The sequence below is a fragment of the Gymnoscopelus microlampas genome, assembly GCF_963454915.1.
Source record: "Gymnoscopelus microlampas genome assembly, chromosome: 12".
Lineage (NCBI taxonomy): Eukaryota > Metazoa > Chordata > Actinopteri > Myctophiformes > Myctophidae > Gymnoscopelus > Gymnoscopelus microlampas.
The window spans coordinates 20,963,888-20,982,295 of record NC_139949.1 but is presented as its reverse complement, the minus strand read 5'-3'; the positions used below and the strand labels follow the sequence as shown (position 1 = coordinate 20,982,295).

Sequence of the window (18,408 nt, the reverse complement as noted above, 5' to 3'; positions counted from 1 at the left end):
ACACTGTCACTGTATGCTCACCAGAGAAGTTTCACACAGCAGCTTACTGCCTCGCACCAGGTTGCCGATGGTGATGTGAAAGTAGGTGTTGCCACTGCTCCAGTTGGAGATCTTAGTGAACGGGTGGGTGGTCAGGATGTCCTATAGAAAAAGTATAGGAACATGGAATGAGCATAGAGAACACTTTATGGATTATTTGGGAACAGATACTATAGATTATCACGTGGGCATTCGTGTTGCCTGAGGTTGGACAAGAAGGGCAATGCTGGGTGATCATTTGTTTATCTCATCTCCATAGCTTTATTATTTACTAACAAAGACAATGAGAAAATCATTTGATCAACCCTTTAATCTTATAAATAGATTAACATTAGATGTCAACCAGGAACAAAATGTTAGTCCCATGTGGCATTTCCCAACCGTGCGGGAATGGAGTTGGCTGAAAACACTCAAGCTTATTGCATTATTATGCAGCCATTCCGTGAACCACTGAAGGTCACTGGAAAGTGATTGGTTGTGAGTGGTTTCTCTGCATACATAAACTCCAACAACAAACAATGTTTGGTGGCCGAGTTTCGTTCATGTTTGACAGGCTGAGTTCCTTCAGCAGCGAGGGTGCTTGCAGTGACAGTTCAGTATATTGTACAATTTGGTAGACGGTAGCATAATTTCTGTAATCAATTCCTTGGTTGACAACATTTTTAAGCTTTTATATATTCATATACGGTAGACCTACCCTGGACTTGGGGTCAATCAGACTGACTCCATGTTTGTTGATCGCTATCAAGAGGGTCTCAGGGTAATTTGGATCAGTCGTTTGCTGCACAAAGAGGAAAACAGGAATATATAGAAGAGAGTGAACAGGAGGATACAATGCCAGTTGGGTGATAAAAGAAGACACATAACAGCTTAAAATGTTGTATTTATCCTAGAATTTGTGTAGAGAGATTTTTCATAGTGAAAAAAAAAAGATAAATTGTTATTGTCTCAGTTGTAAATCAAAGAATCCCCCAAGATTGGGGTGGAGGGTCTTTACCTTGACTTCAAAGAACGCAGAGCCAAAGGTGGGCCATTTGTAAATTATTTTTAGAAAAGCGAGCTTGGCTTCTTCACGGCTCTTCCCGGAATGTTTGTTGTATAATGACATGATGGACTGGAAGCAACACAAACAATGAAAAATGATGAGTGCAGTAAGATAAACATTTTGTTCAACATCAAAGTATGTATTGCTCCAGATGTAGCTAAAAGCACATTTTCATCTCTAGTCTTTGGGCTTAAAGCAGTGTCCAGCATTAAATAAAACATTTAGATATAGTCAATAACACAAATTACAAATAAAATACCAGCAAATCCGCATGTGTCAGCAATTTAAATGTAAGACCTTTTTAATACCACTGTGAGTTCAAATGTAAGACCAGTTTCACATCGAAACCAGTCATCATTATTAGAGAATTTTCTTTGGCAAAACTGATGTCATACATTTTAAGACTTTTAATAAACCGTGGATTTCCTGAATATGTTTTTTTAATGAGAAATAGCTTCGTTTTGCCACTAACTCTCTTCCAGTCTTCAGGAGAGAGATGTCGGATCTGATCCTGAGGGACAAGTTCTTTGAGGATTTTGGGAAGCTGGAAGTTGGACTTGTCCTCCTCAAACTTCACCCTGTAGATAAGAGCACCCAGCTGGTAGACCTCCTCTCTGGTACACTTGTGGTAGCCACGGAGATATTTAGGCAACTCCTGCTCCAAGAGTGAGAGAAGAAAAGGAGTTGTGGGGAGAGAGTGTTTGAGAGAGTGTTTGTGCGAGTACATAATATGTGTCTACACAGGACATGATGGGATCCAGAGACAGTGTAAAATTTACCTACGGCTGTCCTGAATACCTTTTTCTTAGGATATTCTGCACCTTTTCCAACCGAAAAATGTGAATACCAAAAATCGAATCAAGGCTCTTTGCAGTGAGATTGTTATCTCAATCAAGAGCCACTCACATTGACCAAAAATAAGCATCTGAATATAGAAATGTATGTTTGAACAGCAATCTGTCGAATGAGAATTTGAACATTCTATTATTTGGGGCCAGTCCTAATATTTACATATTTTAGAAGTGATGAATGGATGAGAAGATGTCATGTGCTGTACTCACTTGGTAATAGTGGAAGATGGAGTCCGCCATGGAGTCTTTCCCTGGGACGGTGTTAGTCCACAGCTTCTTCATAAAGAACACCTGGTATGTCAGTGAAGGCACTACGCCTTGAGACACAAGAAGAGGAAGTAAGTAAACAGCATCCTTTTTATCCTACTGAGTGTCTGTCTTGACCTTCAGCTGTATACAGTAACACTCCATTCACACAAAGACAGACAGACAGATACAAACACACAGTGTGAGAGTGCTGCTGTCCATCTAAACACCAGAGTCTAGCCTTTACCGTCTTTAACATGGCGAGCTTTTTTAATCCAGTCAGTCAGATGCCTCACAAAGTCGAAGAAGAAATCGCCATCAGGCACACTAATGACCTGGAAAATCAGAGATCACAGATTTACCATGTAATAAAATAGTAAAAATATATATACAATTTATATATTTTATATATATCAGCTGAATGTTTAAAGGACCATACCAGTGGTCTGGGACGTTTAGCCGATTGCCTATGACTCACTGTATACATGATCGACCATTTCCCAAAGCATACAGTTAGATTTTCATGGAAGCCATTGGATTACATTCTTTTCACTATGGTATGAAAATCTAATTCTTGGAACACGCTAGGGATACGATTTATGAATGAAATTCAAATGGTTGTGTCTTCTTAACAGCGCAGTGACTAGCCAATATTGATTCAATTGTGACTGAACACAGAGGATCAGAGCTACAAAATAATCTTTTTGAAATAGGTTTGTCTGTAAATTAAAATTCCGAGAAATTCTGACACATTTTCACACTGACTCAAGGTTGAACTTTGGAAAAACGTATGTATGCATTGAATGGATGTATTTAGTTAATACTTGACCCAACAAATGAATAATGGTGTATGCTTTGTGGTTAATGACTATGGAGAAAATGTTAACAGATGCAACATCTAAAAATAAAAACATGAAATGACAGATGTTTATCTGTTTATGTACAATATATGGCCAAAGTGTGAATTGACAATCACAGGTAATGACACCAGTATGGTCCTTTACAGCAGTTCATGCTGTAGGTTGGACAGTAAAAAAAGGTTTTACCAGAGACTGATATACAGTCACATTACCTTGTCAGTGATCTTGACAAAGAGGCTAAAGCCCTCAGCGGACTTGAGCATCAGACGCCCAGAAATATTGTGACAGAAGTCTTTGGCCTTGGTGCTTGACTCCACCTCAAACACCTGTAAAACAATGTGTTCATTTAGAATAGTCTGTGTAGGATAAGGCCTGCAGAATTGGATTTTACTCTTATTGTCAACATTAGTTTATGAACACCCCCAAGAGTGGACAAAACAAAGTATGTTTAGTGTTCTAGTCATATTGCACTGTTGACCAAATAGCTGTTAAAACAAGTCCCAGAGGTTTCTTTTTGGTCAATATAATTCATAATTGAGTTGTCTTAGGCCGGGCATTTGACTTTTTCCTAGAACCTTTTTATCAAGTGACAGCAAATGCCTTTTCAACCTAGCTGTTACATCATTAAGTTGTTCTGGTTTAATTTCATTGTCATGTTCATCACAATTATGAATTACAGTGACCAAAGCAACAGTAACAACTCTGGGACTTGTTTTAACAGGTTTTCAGACAACAATTATATTCTATGATGTTTGAATATGAGCTCTTTTAGTAGGCTACTGTATGTTGATAGAAAGATCAAATATGATGCTGGCATTATCCTTATGTGTGTTGTGGAGTCTCACTAGGGCGCCGCCCGACAGGTAAGCACCTCACCAGGGAGAAGCAGTGGGAGAGAGGCAGAGAGAGGCCAGACAGACAGCAGCGCAGCCTGGGACACGTCATAGAGGGGCGGTACCTACCTGTCCTCATCATGAATCAGCCCCAACTCCGCACACCTGCGCTGGCCAGTTAGGTGTGGCCCACAAACATTTAAAAGCGCAGCCACTCTGCCTCATTCTCCACTGGCTCTCCTGGTGACTGGACAGGTGCTTTCGGGCGGTGAGTGAGATCCCACATTAAATTCCCTACACCGTTAAATGACTTTGTGTGTGAATTTGAGAACTAAAAGAATGTCTCTTTTATTTTCATAGGCAACCTGATGGATCGAGCTTTAAACACCAAATGTGAATGTGAATGGAAAATGTCCCCAGACCTGGGAGGAATTTATGTTGATTTCCCTATTATGATTTAAGTTTGCCAAATAACGTAATAACAAGAGCTCTCTGAGCTAGGAGGTTGAATAAAAACCCTTAATTGGGCTTGTACCCTGCCTATCTGTGTCTTGGCCTTGATCAGTGTCCCACATATGGTGGAGAATACGGGTACACTGATCTACGTCAAGAAGCCACAGCATGGAGCACTCTACCGCTTTAACTGCGCTTCTGAAAAGCCAAACTGACTTACAGGCAGCGGTACAAAAATTAATCGACCGCATCTCCAGAGATGTTTCTACGACTCGCGCACCGCGGGAGGTGCTCACTAAATTGTCACCAGACGACGACATAGAAGCTTATCTTGAGGTATTCGAGCGGACCGCAGCCAGGGAGAGATGGCCGGCAGCAGAGTGGGCCTCGCTCCTGGCGCCTTTCCTGACGGGCGAATCACAGCGGGTTTGTCGCGACCTGACCATGGCAGATGCCAGAGACTATCGTAAGCTAAAAGAAGCGATATTGGCCAGCCAGGGCTACAGCCTGCCCGCCCGGGCGCAGCGGTTCCACCACTGGGCCTACCAGCCGGCCCAGCCACCTCGGCCCCAAATAGCGAGCCTGTTACGCACCACGCACAGCTGGCTGACGAGTGGAGGAGAGCCACCCATAATCGACCGAATCGTCATTGACAGATGCATCCGATCCCTGCCGCCCGACGCACGCCGCTACGCCTCGCAGGTGAGCCCAACCTCACTGGAGGCCCTCGTAGCTCTGTTGGAAAATCACCAAGTCAGCGTTGAGATGATGAGGTCCACGCGCGCTGACGCACCCAAGACGGCGCCAGACGAAAAACCCAGCCGTGACCGCCGGAGGGCCCAGCCGCCACCGCCGTCCACCAACCGCACCGACGCGGCCGTCGCCGAGGGCCCCGGCCGGGGCGCCCAGCAGAGACGCTGCTACGTATGTGGCCAAGCCGACCACATTTCCTGGTCCTGCCCCGACCGAGACCGCGACGTGTCAATGGGAACCGCCGCCAGCTCCGACCCGGCTCGCCCCTGCCTGCACACCGGTACTGGACCTCGACGCCACGCCCGACTGCCGGTGAAGATAGACGGCGCTGACGCCCACGCGCTCCTCGACTCGGGCAGCGCCGTCACCCTGGTCCGCGCCGACCTGGCAGGCCGCCTCTCCACCGCCACCGTGCCCGTGTCGTGTGTACACGGCGACGTCCGCCACTACCCGGTGACGCAGCTGCGGGTCCAGACACCACGGGGAGACGCCGTGGTGCCAGCGGGGGTGGTGCCGAACCTCCCCGTGCCGCTGTTGATCGGCGTGGACTGCGTCCTATTCGAGCGGTACTGGAAGCCCGGCCTGCAAAAGAAGCCGCCCCACCGACGACGCCGCCGCGCAGAGCGCAGCGGACCCCCAGCTCCACTACACGCCTGCCCGGCGTTTCGGCCCACCTCCCCCGGCTCCGAGAGCGGCGCCTCGCCAGAAGAGGCTCCAGGCGCCCCAGCAGCGGACGACGAGGAGGCGAGCGCAGGAGAAGAGGAGGTCCATTCTCCGCCAGGCCGCGCCGTCTCGACTGCGGCGAGCGACCCCGACCCGTTCGCCGAATTCCCCAGGCCCGAGTCGCCCGAAACCCCGAGGGGGGGGGAGTACGCCACCGCCCAGTGGTGCGATCCCACGCTGGAGATGGCGCGTCAGAGTGTCGCCGCCATTGATGGGAAGAAATGTGACGGGGTGAGTACACTAAAGCCCCCGTACTTTCTTGTTAAAAATGGACTATTGTATAGAGGAGTGGTAGACGAGGGGGGGGAAACGTTAGAACAACTGCTTGTGCCTAAATCATATGTGTCACGAGTCCTGTACCTAGCACACACGCACCAGTTGGGTGCTCACCTGGGGGTGAAAAAGACACACGAGCGCATTCTAGCCCGCTTCTACTGGCCCGGTGTTAAGCGGGCCGTGGAAGATTTTTGCAAGGGCTGCCCGGAGTGTCAGAAGTCCGCCCCCAGACCCACGTTCCACAACCCACTGGTCCCGCTACCCATCATCAGCACGCCATTCTCACGTCTCGCCATGGACATCGTGGGCCCGCTGCCAAAGTCCGGCCGCGGACACCGCTACATTCTGGTAATTCTTGATTATGCCACTCGATATCCAGAGGCCATTCCCCTACGGACCGCCTCGGCCAAAGCCGTGGCCCACGAACTTATGATGATGTTTAGCCGGGTGGGGATAGCCGAGGAGGTCCTTACTGATCAAGGCACGTGTTTTATGTCGAGGGTTATGACGCTGCTGTACAAATGGCTAAAAGTGAAACGTATACGCACCTCTGTATATCACCCTCAGACTGACGGTCTCGTGGAGAGATTTAATCAGACACTAAAGAAAATGTTGAAAAAACTAACCACTGTTGATGGGAAAGACTGGGACCAGTTGATCCCTTTTTGTACTGTTTGCCATCAGGGAAGTGCCGCAGGCGTCCACGGGGTTCTCCCCCTTCGAACTGGTGTACGGCAGGAGACCCCGTGGATTGCTCGACATCGCCAAGGAGACCTGGGAGAGTCAACCCTCCCCCCACCGCAGCGTCGTGGACCACATTGAGCGCCTCCAGGCCAGGGCCAAGGCGATCTGGCCCCTGGTGCGTGAGCATATGGAGCAGGCGCAGCGGGACCAGGCGCGCACGTACAACCGGGGCGCCACTCTCCGTGAGCTCCAGGTGGGGGAGAAGGTGTTGGTCCTCGTTCCCAGCAGCGAGTGCAAATTCCTCGCCAAATGGCAAGGGCCGTATGAGGTGGTCGAGAAGATGGGGCCCGTCGACTATAAGGTGGCACAGCCCGGCCGGAGGAAGGGCCACCAGATATACCACATCAACATATTGAAGAAATGGAACGCCACGCCGCCGCTGTCCCTACCCGCCCTACTCGCCACGTCCGCCCCGCCGAGCCTGCCCCCGGTCCCCCTCGGAGAGGACCTCTCCCCCGCGCAGAGCCAGGACGTCAAGGAGCTGCTGGGACGGAGCCGAGACGTATTCTCCGACCTGCCTGGACGGACGAACGCCATACGGCATGACATACACACCACGCCAGGGAAAGTGGTGCGCCAACGGCCCTACCGGATTCCAGAAGCTAGACGGGTGGCGATTAAAGAAGAGGTGGCCAAGATGTTGGAGCTCGGCGTCATCGAGGAGTCGTACAGCCCCTGGTCCAGCCCCATTGTTATCGTCCCCAAGCCAGACGGCTCCCTGCGGTTCTGCAACGATTTCAGGAAGCTGAATGACGTTTCCACGTTCGACGCCTATCCGATGCCGCGCGTCGATGAGCTCATCGAGCGCCTCGGCCCGGCCCGGTTCGTCAGCACCCTCGACCTGACCAAGGGGTACTGGCAGGTACCACTGACGGACCGGGCCAAAGCAAAGACGGCCTTCTCCACACCCGAGGGCCTCTACCAGTACACGGTGCTGCCGTTCGGCGTACACGGGGCCCCCGCCACGTTCCAGCGGCTCATGGACCGAATCCTGCGGCCGCACCGCGCCTACGCCGCAGCCTACCTGGACGACATCGTCATACACAGCTGCGACTGGGGCCGACACCTACAGCACCTAGACGCAGTAATCGAGGCCCTCAGACGCGCCGGGCTGACCGCCAACGCCAAGAAGTGCCGTCTCGGGCTGACCGAGACCGACTACCTCGGCTACACGATTGGCCGGGGCTGTGTGAAGCCACAGACGCGCAAGGTGGAGCGCGTCCGGGACTGGCCCCGTCCCACTACGAAAAAACAAGTAAAGTCGTTTCTCGGACTAATATCATATTATCAGAAGTTTATTAACAATTACTCTACTGTTGCAGCCCCGCTGTATGAGTTAACCAGACAGAAACTACCGCACCACGTAACCTGGACGGACGAAACGGAGACGGCGTTTCAGCGGCTGAAGAGCGCACTCTGTGAGGAGCCGGTGTTGAAGGCCCCCGACTTCAGCCAGCCGTTCCTCCTGCACACGGACGCGTCCGGCACCGGGCTTGGAGCGGTCCTCGCCCAGGTCATCGATGGCGAGGAACACCCAGTGACGTATGTGAGCAGGAAGCTGTTAGACCACGAGAAAAACTATGCAACAGTTGAAAAAGAATGTTTGGCGGTGAAGTGGGCCATACACCACCTCCGCTACTATCTATGGGGACGCACTTTCACTCTCATTACAGATCACGCACCATTGAAGTGGATGGCGACAAACAAGGACAGGAACGCGAGGGTGACGCGCTGGTTCTTGGAACTCCAGGACTACAACTTTAGGGTGGAGCACCGGCCTGGAAAGGACATCCCGCACGCAGACGCCCTGTCCAGGATGTATGAGGAGGAAGGAAATGAAGCCCCCGGCACAGGCGGTGGGCTTAGGGGGGGGATATGTGGAGTCTCACTAGGGCGCCGCCCGACAGGTAAGCACCTCACCAGGGAGAAGCAGTGGGAGAGAGGCAGAGAGAGGCCAGACAGACAGCAGCGCAGCCTGGGACACGTCATAGAGGGGCGGTACCTACCTGTCCTCATCATGAATCAGCCCCAACTCCGCACACCTGCGCTGGCCAGTTAGGTGTGGCCCACAAACATTTAAAAGCGCAGCCACTCTGCCTCATTCTCCACTGGCTCTCCTGGTGACTGGACAGGTGCTTTCGGGCGGTGAGTGAGATCCCACATTAAATTCCCTACACCGTTAAATGACTTTGTGTGTGAATTTGAGAACTAAAAGAATGTCTCTTTTATTTTCATAGGCAACCTGATGGATCGAGCTTTAAACACCAAATGTGAATGTGAATGGAAAATGTCCCCAGACCTGGGAGGAATTTATGTTGATTTCCCTATTATGATTTAAGTTTGCCAAATAACGTAATAACAAGAGCTCTCTGAGCTAGGAGGTTGAATAAAAACCCTTAATTGGGCTTGTACCCTGCCTATCTGTGTCTTGGCCTTGATCAGTGTCCCACAGTGTCTAGGGAAAATAAACACCACAACATTGTATTAGGTTAGAAAATGCAGTACAAATATTTGAGGTAAATCTATGCTAAGTGGACAAGTTTTGTTATTAGGTCACAGATTATTACACAATCAATACATTTAGAAATTATATCACTCTTAACCCTCTTAATTTCTTTAATTTCAAAAAAATAAATAATAATAATTGGGCCTGTGTTTGTACTGAAATCCTGCACTGAGAGGGTTCACAGTCAAATCCTTAGTGATAATTTAACTCTGAAGTGGAACCAAATGTACCAGTTGAATTAAGATGAAGGATTTCACTGTGTTTATGAGGGGGCTCACCTCGTCTGCGTCGTCAGGGAAGTACACTTTGTGAAAGATTTGCGTGGTCTTGTGTTGTATGGCCTCCACCTCAACCAGGTGTGGAGGGTACTTCCTGGATCCATTTCTGCAGCGCAGATCACAGATCAGTGGATTAGCCGCAATGAAAAGAGAAACTTTGAAAGAAAGATAAGACTGAAACAGCAGTTTCAGTCTCTAATAGAGAGAGGTAGAAAAAAAGGCACTTTACAAATCACCGCCGGGCCGGCTCAGACAATCAGGAACTTATACTGGCTTAGCGGCACAAACGTGATGTGACGTGACGCCAGTCCGTGAAGCCGACGGTTTTGGTTGACCAATCAGCGAAGCAGATGCATACAATATCCCAAACACACTGAGAATTTCTGCTTCTTTCTCAGACCCGTGGGCCAACAGATACAGATATTTGTGATTTGTCGGTTCTCGGAAACCGTTGGTATGTCCAGCCATTCCGCTCTGCACACCTCTGGTTTATATATAGACACACAGGCCAAGTTTGAGACAGGACGGTTGGACGGACGGACGGACGGACGGACGCTGTCCGAGTAATGCCAGGGACAGCTTTTGTGCGACACACAGACAGACACAGTGATTCTGTGAATTGTAGTATAGATGAATGAGACGAATAAAAGAGCGAGACAAAGAGAACATGTAGTAGTACCTTAAGGCCTTCTGCAGCCGCTGCATGCAGTCTGGAGCTAGTGGATGGTGTTTCTTGGCCTGTAGAAACTTCTGGACATGAGGCAGCAGGATGTTACTGGGAGGAAACAGGCCTGTGCACAGCCACAGTAGCTCCCAACCCTTCTCCTCACTGTACCTGCATCAATGTACGAATACACACGTCTCACACTCACACACACACACACACACACACACACACACACACACACACACACACACACACACACACACACACACACACACACACACACACACACACACACACACACACACACACACACACACACACACACACACACACGTGTGAGCATAATTTTCACATTTCCTCAGCTCAAAATACAGCTTTGGAAAGTAATTTATATTAATGAATTAGTATTTTTGTGTCTTGTCTCAAAGGCCAGTCCACACCAATGCAACTCCTTGCAACATGCAACTACTCGCAACCATTATCCCCAATGGCAGTTGCAAGGAGTTGCATTGGTGTGGACTGGCCTTAAAACTGTTTTGTAGCAAGGAGTTGTGACGACAGTAGTTGCATTGGTGCGGTCTGGCCTTAAGACACATCATTTTTGTTGGATTGATTTATTGGTTATATGTGTGTGATGTATATGTATGCTATTTGTCTTATTTCTTTTGCCTTAACAAAGTTTTTGTTCAGTTTATGTTACATGTCTTCATGTGCGTATGTTACATGTGTGTGCCTGCTCACACTTACTTGACATGATTATCAGTAAGCTGTTTGAGGATCTGACAGAAGATCTCATCTTTGAGGGGCTCAGCCTTCAAGGCTCCTTCAAAGATCTGGTCAGTGAGCTCAGAGAGCGACCGCAGGCGTTTGGACGGGTAGTCCCCCATATACTTCATCACAGGTACAGCCATGGTCAAGGACCAGTAACAGAGAAACCCCAGACATTCGTAGTATTTACTTAGAAATAGAAATAAAGCACCATGCTTATGCTCCCAACCCTTCTGCTCACTGTACCTGCATGAATGTAAAAACACGCACGCACGCACGCACGCACGCACGCACGCGCGCGCGCGCGCACACACACACACACACACACACACACACACACACACACACACACACACACACACACACACACACACACACACACACACACACACACACAAGCACACACACAAGCACACACACACACACACACACACACACACACACACACACACAAGCACACGCGTATATGAAAGGATATCATTGGATGCCGAACAGGCTTCCTGGGCGAGCTCTTCATGGATCAGGACCTTCTTGAGTAAAGGTTGTTTGAGAGGCTCTCTGGTGCAGCTCCACAGGCGCTCCTTTCCCTTGGTCTTGGTGATCATCACCCTGCTCAGAGTGCTCTTAGGAGGGGGCCTGGAGTGAGAGAAGAGATGTAAGAGCACAGACAACAGATGAGGTAGAGCGATATGACTTTATATCAAAATCACAATTATTTAAACCTTTTGTCAAAAAAAAATAATAGCATATCTACAAGCTCACATGCATTGTGAGCTTGAGGATCAGCCATTTTCAAAATGTTTGCAGTGATTAATCAGACTAATCAATTTGGTAGATTATAAAAAATCTATTAGAATATCTTTGTGTGGATTTGTTAAAATTTGTTAAAAAGAACTGCTTCTCAATTATTCAATGAACCTACATGTGCAAGACTAAGTAGGTTATTTGTTCTAAAAATCTGTTTCAATATATATTTTAGGTTAATTGCTCAGCCCTGGCTCATGGAACTATGTTTTTTATACAGTTAACGTGCAGATGATTATGTTAAACACATATTTGCTGTGAACAGGACTGGCACCTGAAGTAGTCATAGGAGAACTCTTCCAGGGTGTAGGGTTTGACCATGTCTTCCTTGTCAGTCAGGACCAGCTGAGACAAGCCAACGGACTCTTTCCTCTGGTCTGGGGTCATGCTTACTAGAGTCTTGGACAGAAAGAGCAAGTTAGAAACAAACAATAGAGTGGGAAAGAAAACAACAACTTCCTGGAGAGTTCCACCTGTCAGGCAGTACTTGGGGACCACTCAAGGTGGGGATAATGCAAGTCGGGACGTGCAAGTTGGGAACGCATGTCCCACAAGGTTATGCCATACCCGCTGTACTCATTGTCAAAGACCTGCTGTGCCCGTCTATTTGCTATGGAGTTCTGTGTGAAGCATGTGCTAATATGGAGTCCAGCCCAGTCTATAACACCAGTACTATCAGGTCATAGTGATGACATCAGCGTACTTCATATGCAGTATGGCATTTGCAGATTTATCACTGATCTAACTGACTCTCCCCTCGGTACATCACTCTGTGTTTCCATTGTGGTCCCTTGTACTCAATTCATCAGCAAGACATATACAATATATAATACATTACATAACGGTAAAAGCTCCAGTAGCAGCAAAAGGTATGTTTACAGGAAAAGGAGGGGTGGAGGCAGAGGATGCCACTACCAAGGTACTCCTTCTCAGGAGCTCACTGAGGGAGTGCGTTGTTTGACTCTCTGGGGGCAAGTTGGTAGGGATAGAATTCTAAGACCAATTGTACTTTGAGGTCAGCCATGAGCGTGGATAGTGTGGAGTGATGTGACAATAAAGTTGATTCTGATATAACATGGGCATGTTACGTTTGTGACATGAAGATGTCCATGCCGCTCAGGCTGCGTAAACACTGGAGAGTCAGCCTCTATTTATGTTTTTTATTGTCTCCGCCAGGAGACATTGTTTTCACTTTCCGTCCCCCCCCCCTCGGCCAAGCTAACATTGGTCAAGCCTCACGTGACACGTGACAATACGGTGAAATAGTGTGATCTGATTGGCTAGTGACGTATAGCGGCCTATAAATACATGTGTCACTTTGAAAGAGTCTTAGCTTCTTTCAAAGTGAGGTAAGACAGGAATAATCACGAAATGGCTGAGAAATGGCGGATACTGTAACAATTGGATAGGACACTTACACAGACAGGACAGATAGGACACTTACACAGACAGGACGGATAGGACACTTACATAGACAGGACGGATAGGACACTTATACAGACAGGACGGATAGGACACTTATACAGACAGGACGGATAGGACACTTATACAGACAGGACGGATAGGACACTTGTGTCATGTTACTATGACACAGTAACATGTTCTATTTTTTGTAAGAACTAGAAGCTCGCCCCCGCTACGCGGGGGCTCGCGTCTACGCGGGGGCTCGCGTCTAGCCCGCGGCCACGCCCACGTAGCGCCCGCGACCACTTGGCAGCGCATATAAGTGGCGTAGCGTCATGAGGGCCAGTCAGTGAAGACCCTGTAGCGCGGATGATATGTGGCATAGAGGGGCAGATTGTAAATCTCCAGAGCAGAGGAAACATCCGTGGGCTACCATTGGTTCAGCGATGTGTGCGGTTGCCCTGCGGCCCCTCCTCCTCCACCAATGTGCAGTATTGAGAGCCCTGACGTCACAACATTTGGAGTGATGGGCACTGCACTCTGGTTGGTTAGGGTACACCTAGGGCCCAGGTAGAACCCAGTTGAAGCTTGCATGGGCAAACCCAGTTAGGACCCGCCTTGGTCCCACATAAACGTGGCTAGTTGGGGCCCACCTAAGGGCCAGGTAGAAGCTACTTATAGCCCGCATGGGCATCGCAGTTAAGACCCACCTCGGCCCCACATAGAATTGCCTAGGTGGGGCCCACCTAAGGCCCAGGTAGAACACACGTATGTCCCACAAGGGCATCCCAGTTGGGACTGAAGTGGATCCCGCTGACATTGCTGACATGGGGTCCATATGGTTTAGCCCACCTTGAAACCATATGGGAACTACGCTGGCATGCTGGCTGGAATGCAAACGCTGCATCATTCCTGTAGTGTGTAGTTTGATGTTGTGTGTGTAACAGACATACCTGCAGTGTGTAGATCAATGTCCATATGAAAGTCAATGCCCAGCAGTGTTTTTTTTGTCTCCAGCAGAGTTTCTAGTGTCTCTATCTCTCTCTGGAAGAGGTTGCACATGAACTCTGCAGCCGCACTGAGGCGCTCCAACACAAACACTCTGACATTAAGCTGCTTCACACAACAAACATTAGCACCACGCTGCTGTTTGTCCAAAAGACACAGTATCTCCTCTCCCAGCCGTACAAACCCCTTTTGACACATTTTACCTCGTTTATCCAGCTCTCACTGACTCTCCCCTAATACAGTGGTTCTCAACCTGTCGGTGGGGACCCCCCACAGGCCAATGTTAAAATGGTAGCAGTTGTTCCTCAACATAGTGTGAATGTGCGTGCGAAGTTGACCGCAATCGGACGCTGCATTCATGATTTGCGGCATTTTGTTCTAAACGGGCCACTCCTGCAAACTTTAGATGTGAATCTTAGCCAATCGGGATGGAATATGAAAGATTAAACAGATCCGTCTTGATCACATGACTATAGAGATCATGTGTACCGATTTGCGTGAAATGTAGCTAAAATCGGAAGGAGTAATGTAAAGAAATATGTTGTACATAAGGCGGCCTCCTGGTGGAGCTATAAAAGGTAGATGTGAGAAATGCAGGGGAAAGGTTTTTCCTTGACCTCTAGAGAGTGCACATACAAAGTTGTACCACAGATTGGTGCAGGTATAGGTAAAAACACAAATTGGACTGTTCTAGCGCCACCATGAGGCTGATTAGAGAAATCTCAAGTGGAATGTCTTGCTGGGCATAGTGGGAATGTGGGTGCGAAGTTGCACGGAAAGTGCATGCTGTGTTCATAATTTGAGGCATTTTGGTCAAAACGGAGCAGTCCTGGAAACTTTGGAAGCCATTTTTAGTCAATCAGGATGGAAAATGAAAAATCTGAAAGAGTGTTTTTTTTAATGACTATAGAGATACTGTGTATCGATTTGCGTGATGTTAGGACAAAATATGTAGCAGTACTGTGAGAAAATGTGGTTTGCAAGAAGCGGCCTCCTGGTGGCACTATAACAGGGCCATGTGAAAGAAATGGGGCAGAGGTTCTGAATTGGCATCCAGGGAGTGTGTGTGCACAGTAGCGCTGCGATCAAGCCAATGATGCGGGAGATTAGCTATCCACAGACCGTCGGACGGACAGGGGGTAAACATACTCTCGCGCCATCCCTTTCGGCCTGGCGGAGACAATAAAAAAGCTAAAGTAAAGGAAAAGACCATTACTGCAACAAAAGTAGTCAACAAACTATACTATAAAACATTGGCCACAGTGTCAAATAATTTAAGAGAGAGGCAAACATGTTGAAAATGGCAGATCTACAAGCTTACAACGCCTCTCAACGTGAGGCGTTGTGAGCTTGTAGATCTGCCATTTTCACAATATTGACTTGTGGAACGGAGTCAAACAAAATTGGGGGGGTCCCCAGTTCAAATCTGATTAAGGGGGGGGGGGGGGGGGGTAGCCACTGCCCTAATCGGACCGAAATGATCTGAAATTACTACATGACCATAATGCAGCCTAAACGTGCGTTGCACGGGGCGGTCCTGCCATTACGTTAGTTACTTGCTGTGGAGCTACACCAGAAGACACAGACAACATACACCATCTACAATGGACTAACGGAGCAGCAATAATAACAGTTACCGCACGAACGTGCATTGTTGACAAAGTGATTGCACAGCCGCTGCAGGCATGACAACCACGTTAGCGTTAGCTACATGCCAACGATCACAGCGCCCTGTCCGTCGTCGCTGCGACTGACTGATGGCTACAGCCATAGATATATAGACACTACAGCAAGCTCTCTGAGATGCCATTGTCTGGGAACTGCTCTTAGCGTGACACGACCAATGAGAGTGAGCGCTTTCGTTGTTGCTAAGATACGGTGCATGGCACACGGCGTCTCTGCCCCATAGCTTGTAGATCTCTCACACATGATTGGCGTAGGCTGCGTTGCCGTCGACGCTGATTGGCTGCATGTTGCTGTGACGTTGAAATGGGGTGCCAGGTCTGCTTTGTGTGTAAGCGATGTTGGGCTCATTTGGGTGCACTTTTGGGCTCGTTTCCATAGACCACGGCAGCGCTTATTTCTTTCCCGTGACCGATGTGGCAAAAAAGGTGCAAAACGAACCATCCGGAAGTAAATTGCGAGATGAAATATATAGCACTTTTTGATTATTAGAAAAGGAGACACATGTGAAGGTGGAAAATGAAAGGTAGGAGATTATATAGTTTTGCATGAGCGATTTTTGTAGCAAGTTGTGAGAGAATTGGGCCACTCCTGTGGGCGGGGGGCTCAATAGAACCATTGGGGTTTGAAAGGAGACGCTCTCTGTTTGAGTGGTGAGATTAGAACATAAGAATTAGAACATTCCCAACATTCCCAACACAAGTCTGCTGGCGGAGACTTGTGCTCCGAGGAGCACTTTTTCTAGTTTATTTTGTATTTAATTTATTGTGTGATGTTGATGATTTGTATGTACTCTATGGACCCCCTGTGTGTCTGGAATAAAGTTGGAATTGAAATTGAATTGAAAGTCTCCATATGTGGGCATGTTACGTTTAGGATGTCCACCGTCCACCGGCCACCGTCCACCATCCACCATCCACCGTCCACCCACAAGGCAAGTTTAATATAGGATAGCTAGAGGACAATGAAGAATTATTGCAATCTTTGGACTCTGTGCATACTGTCGTTTTGTAACATTATTAACAGATGCATGAGTTGATTCCTCATACAGTATGAACATTACCACTAAGCTGGAGCTCTCCAATGAACGGAGAAAGTTCTGAAAAGAGAGGTGGAGTGAGGAGCAGTCCATGCTATGGTCTGTGTGTGGCTTGAAATAAGTGGTCAGCATGTCAATCAGGCCCCTTAATAAAGGCACATGGTAAAGCTGTCATGAGAGATATCTAGAGGCAGTTTGATCACTCAGTTCAGCGAGATAAATGGAATCATCGGAGGCACCAACAGTCATGTATCCAGGATGTTGAAACCACTGACTTTAAACCTTCTGTGTCTTGTTGAAAAAAAGAAAACGTGGTCATGGTGGTCGAGGAATGGTTGCCCTTGTTCAGGGTTGGAGTTTTGTAATTTTCTGTATACATTATGGATTTAACGTTTTCAATACAAAGTTCATACTCACCACTATGTCATACTGCGGCCTGGTGACGGTTGGCAGCACATAGACACAGTCAGCAGGAAAGTCCCCTCTCAGCTTGGTCCTGTCATTGAGGCCGTGAGCCCAGCCTGAGTTCATCACATGCTCCCCAGTGTGCTCATCCAGAATGATCAGGTCACCCTTGGAGAAACTGAGGAACGTGGATTCTGCCTCTGGTAACAGATGGAATTGACAAATGTGCCACATAATGCTTCAGAGAGAGTTTTTTTCCTCCCCTGAAATGATATACTGTATTGTGTATAGCCATTATGGGAGATAAGACCCATTACCTAAAGTTAATAATTCCATATCTGTGTATCTACTGTACAGGCATATATGTTTTTCAAAAATATCAATCAACCAATAAAAGGAAGCTTTTATTATTTTATATGGTTATGTTTTCCCTAAACCTCCTCCAGTCCATACACATTTGAATAATGTACCCTCAGGTTTTACATGTTTTTATTTACTGGACAGGCTTTTAAATAAAACAACTAATCAATTGGGGTAGAAATAGTGAATTTTAGTGAATATAGTGAATCCCGCTGATTTAACGTAATGTTTTTCTTTTTTTAGGATTTTTTTTTTGTCCATGTGGCGAAATGAACGGTGACTAAAGACCCATGAGGGAGGGAGGAAATATGGGGAGAGTTGAGTGTTGAGTGTTGTCTAAAACTGAACCAGCCTTGTACCTTTATTGTGTGTTAAACGTTATGTTTGGTGTGAATTGTTTCTTATTGTACTGTTTGTTATTGTATGTAAGAAAAGAAAAAGGCATGAGTCTTACTTAATCTGCTTTTGCTACTACTACCCTACTACAACCTATGCCGAATAAAAATAAATACAAAGAAATAGTGAATAGTGAATAGTTTTGCTGTTCTCTGGGTAAAGTCTTGCTGCATGGGTCCTTATTTTAGTTCCGCAACCAAGCACTCCAAAATCTGAACCTGAACCTGCTGATTTAAATGTACATTTTATGAGCTACAGCTGTGTTGC

General features: G+C 47.6%; 1 protein-coding gene across 1 annotated transcript in view; it reads right to left on the bottom strand.

The window, feature by feature from the left end:
- Positions 1-18,408, bottom strand: part of myo7ab (myosin VIIAb) — a gene marked incomplete at both ends in the record, with an annotated part of 46,074 nt that overhangs the window by 2,004 nt on the left and 25,662 nt on the right. Inside the window, 13 exons of the mRNA XM_084074213.1 lie at positions 22-141; positions 737-820; positions 1,037-1,153; positions 1,557-1,739; positions 2,146-2,252; positions 2,429-2,516; positions 3,254-3,367; positions 9,608-9,713; positions 10,287-10,442; positions 11,022-11,164; positions 11,501-11,678; positions 12,121-12,245; positions 17,398-17,585. Coding sequence (XP_083930339.1) covers positions 22-141; positions 737-820; positions 1,037-1,153; positions 1,557-1,739; positions 2,146-2,252; positions 2,429-2,516; positions 3,254-3,367; positions 9,608-9,713; positions 10,287-10,442; positions 11,022-11,164; positions 11,501-11,678; positions 12,121-12,245; positions 17,398-17,585 — 1,709 coding nt within the window. The remainder of the gene's footprint in view (positions 1-21; positions 142-736; positions 821-1,036; positions 1,154-1,556; positions 1,740-2,145; positions 2,253-2,428; positions 2,517-3,253; positions 3,368-9,607; positions 9,714-10,286; positions 10,443-11,021; positions 11,165-11,500; positions 11,679-12,120; positions 12,246-17,397; positions 17,586-18,408) is intronic.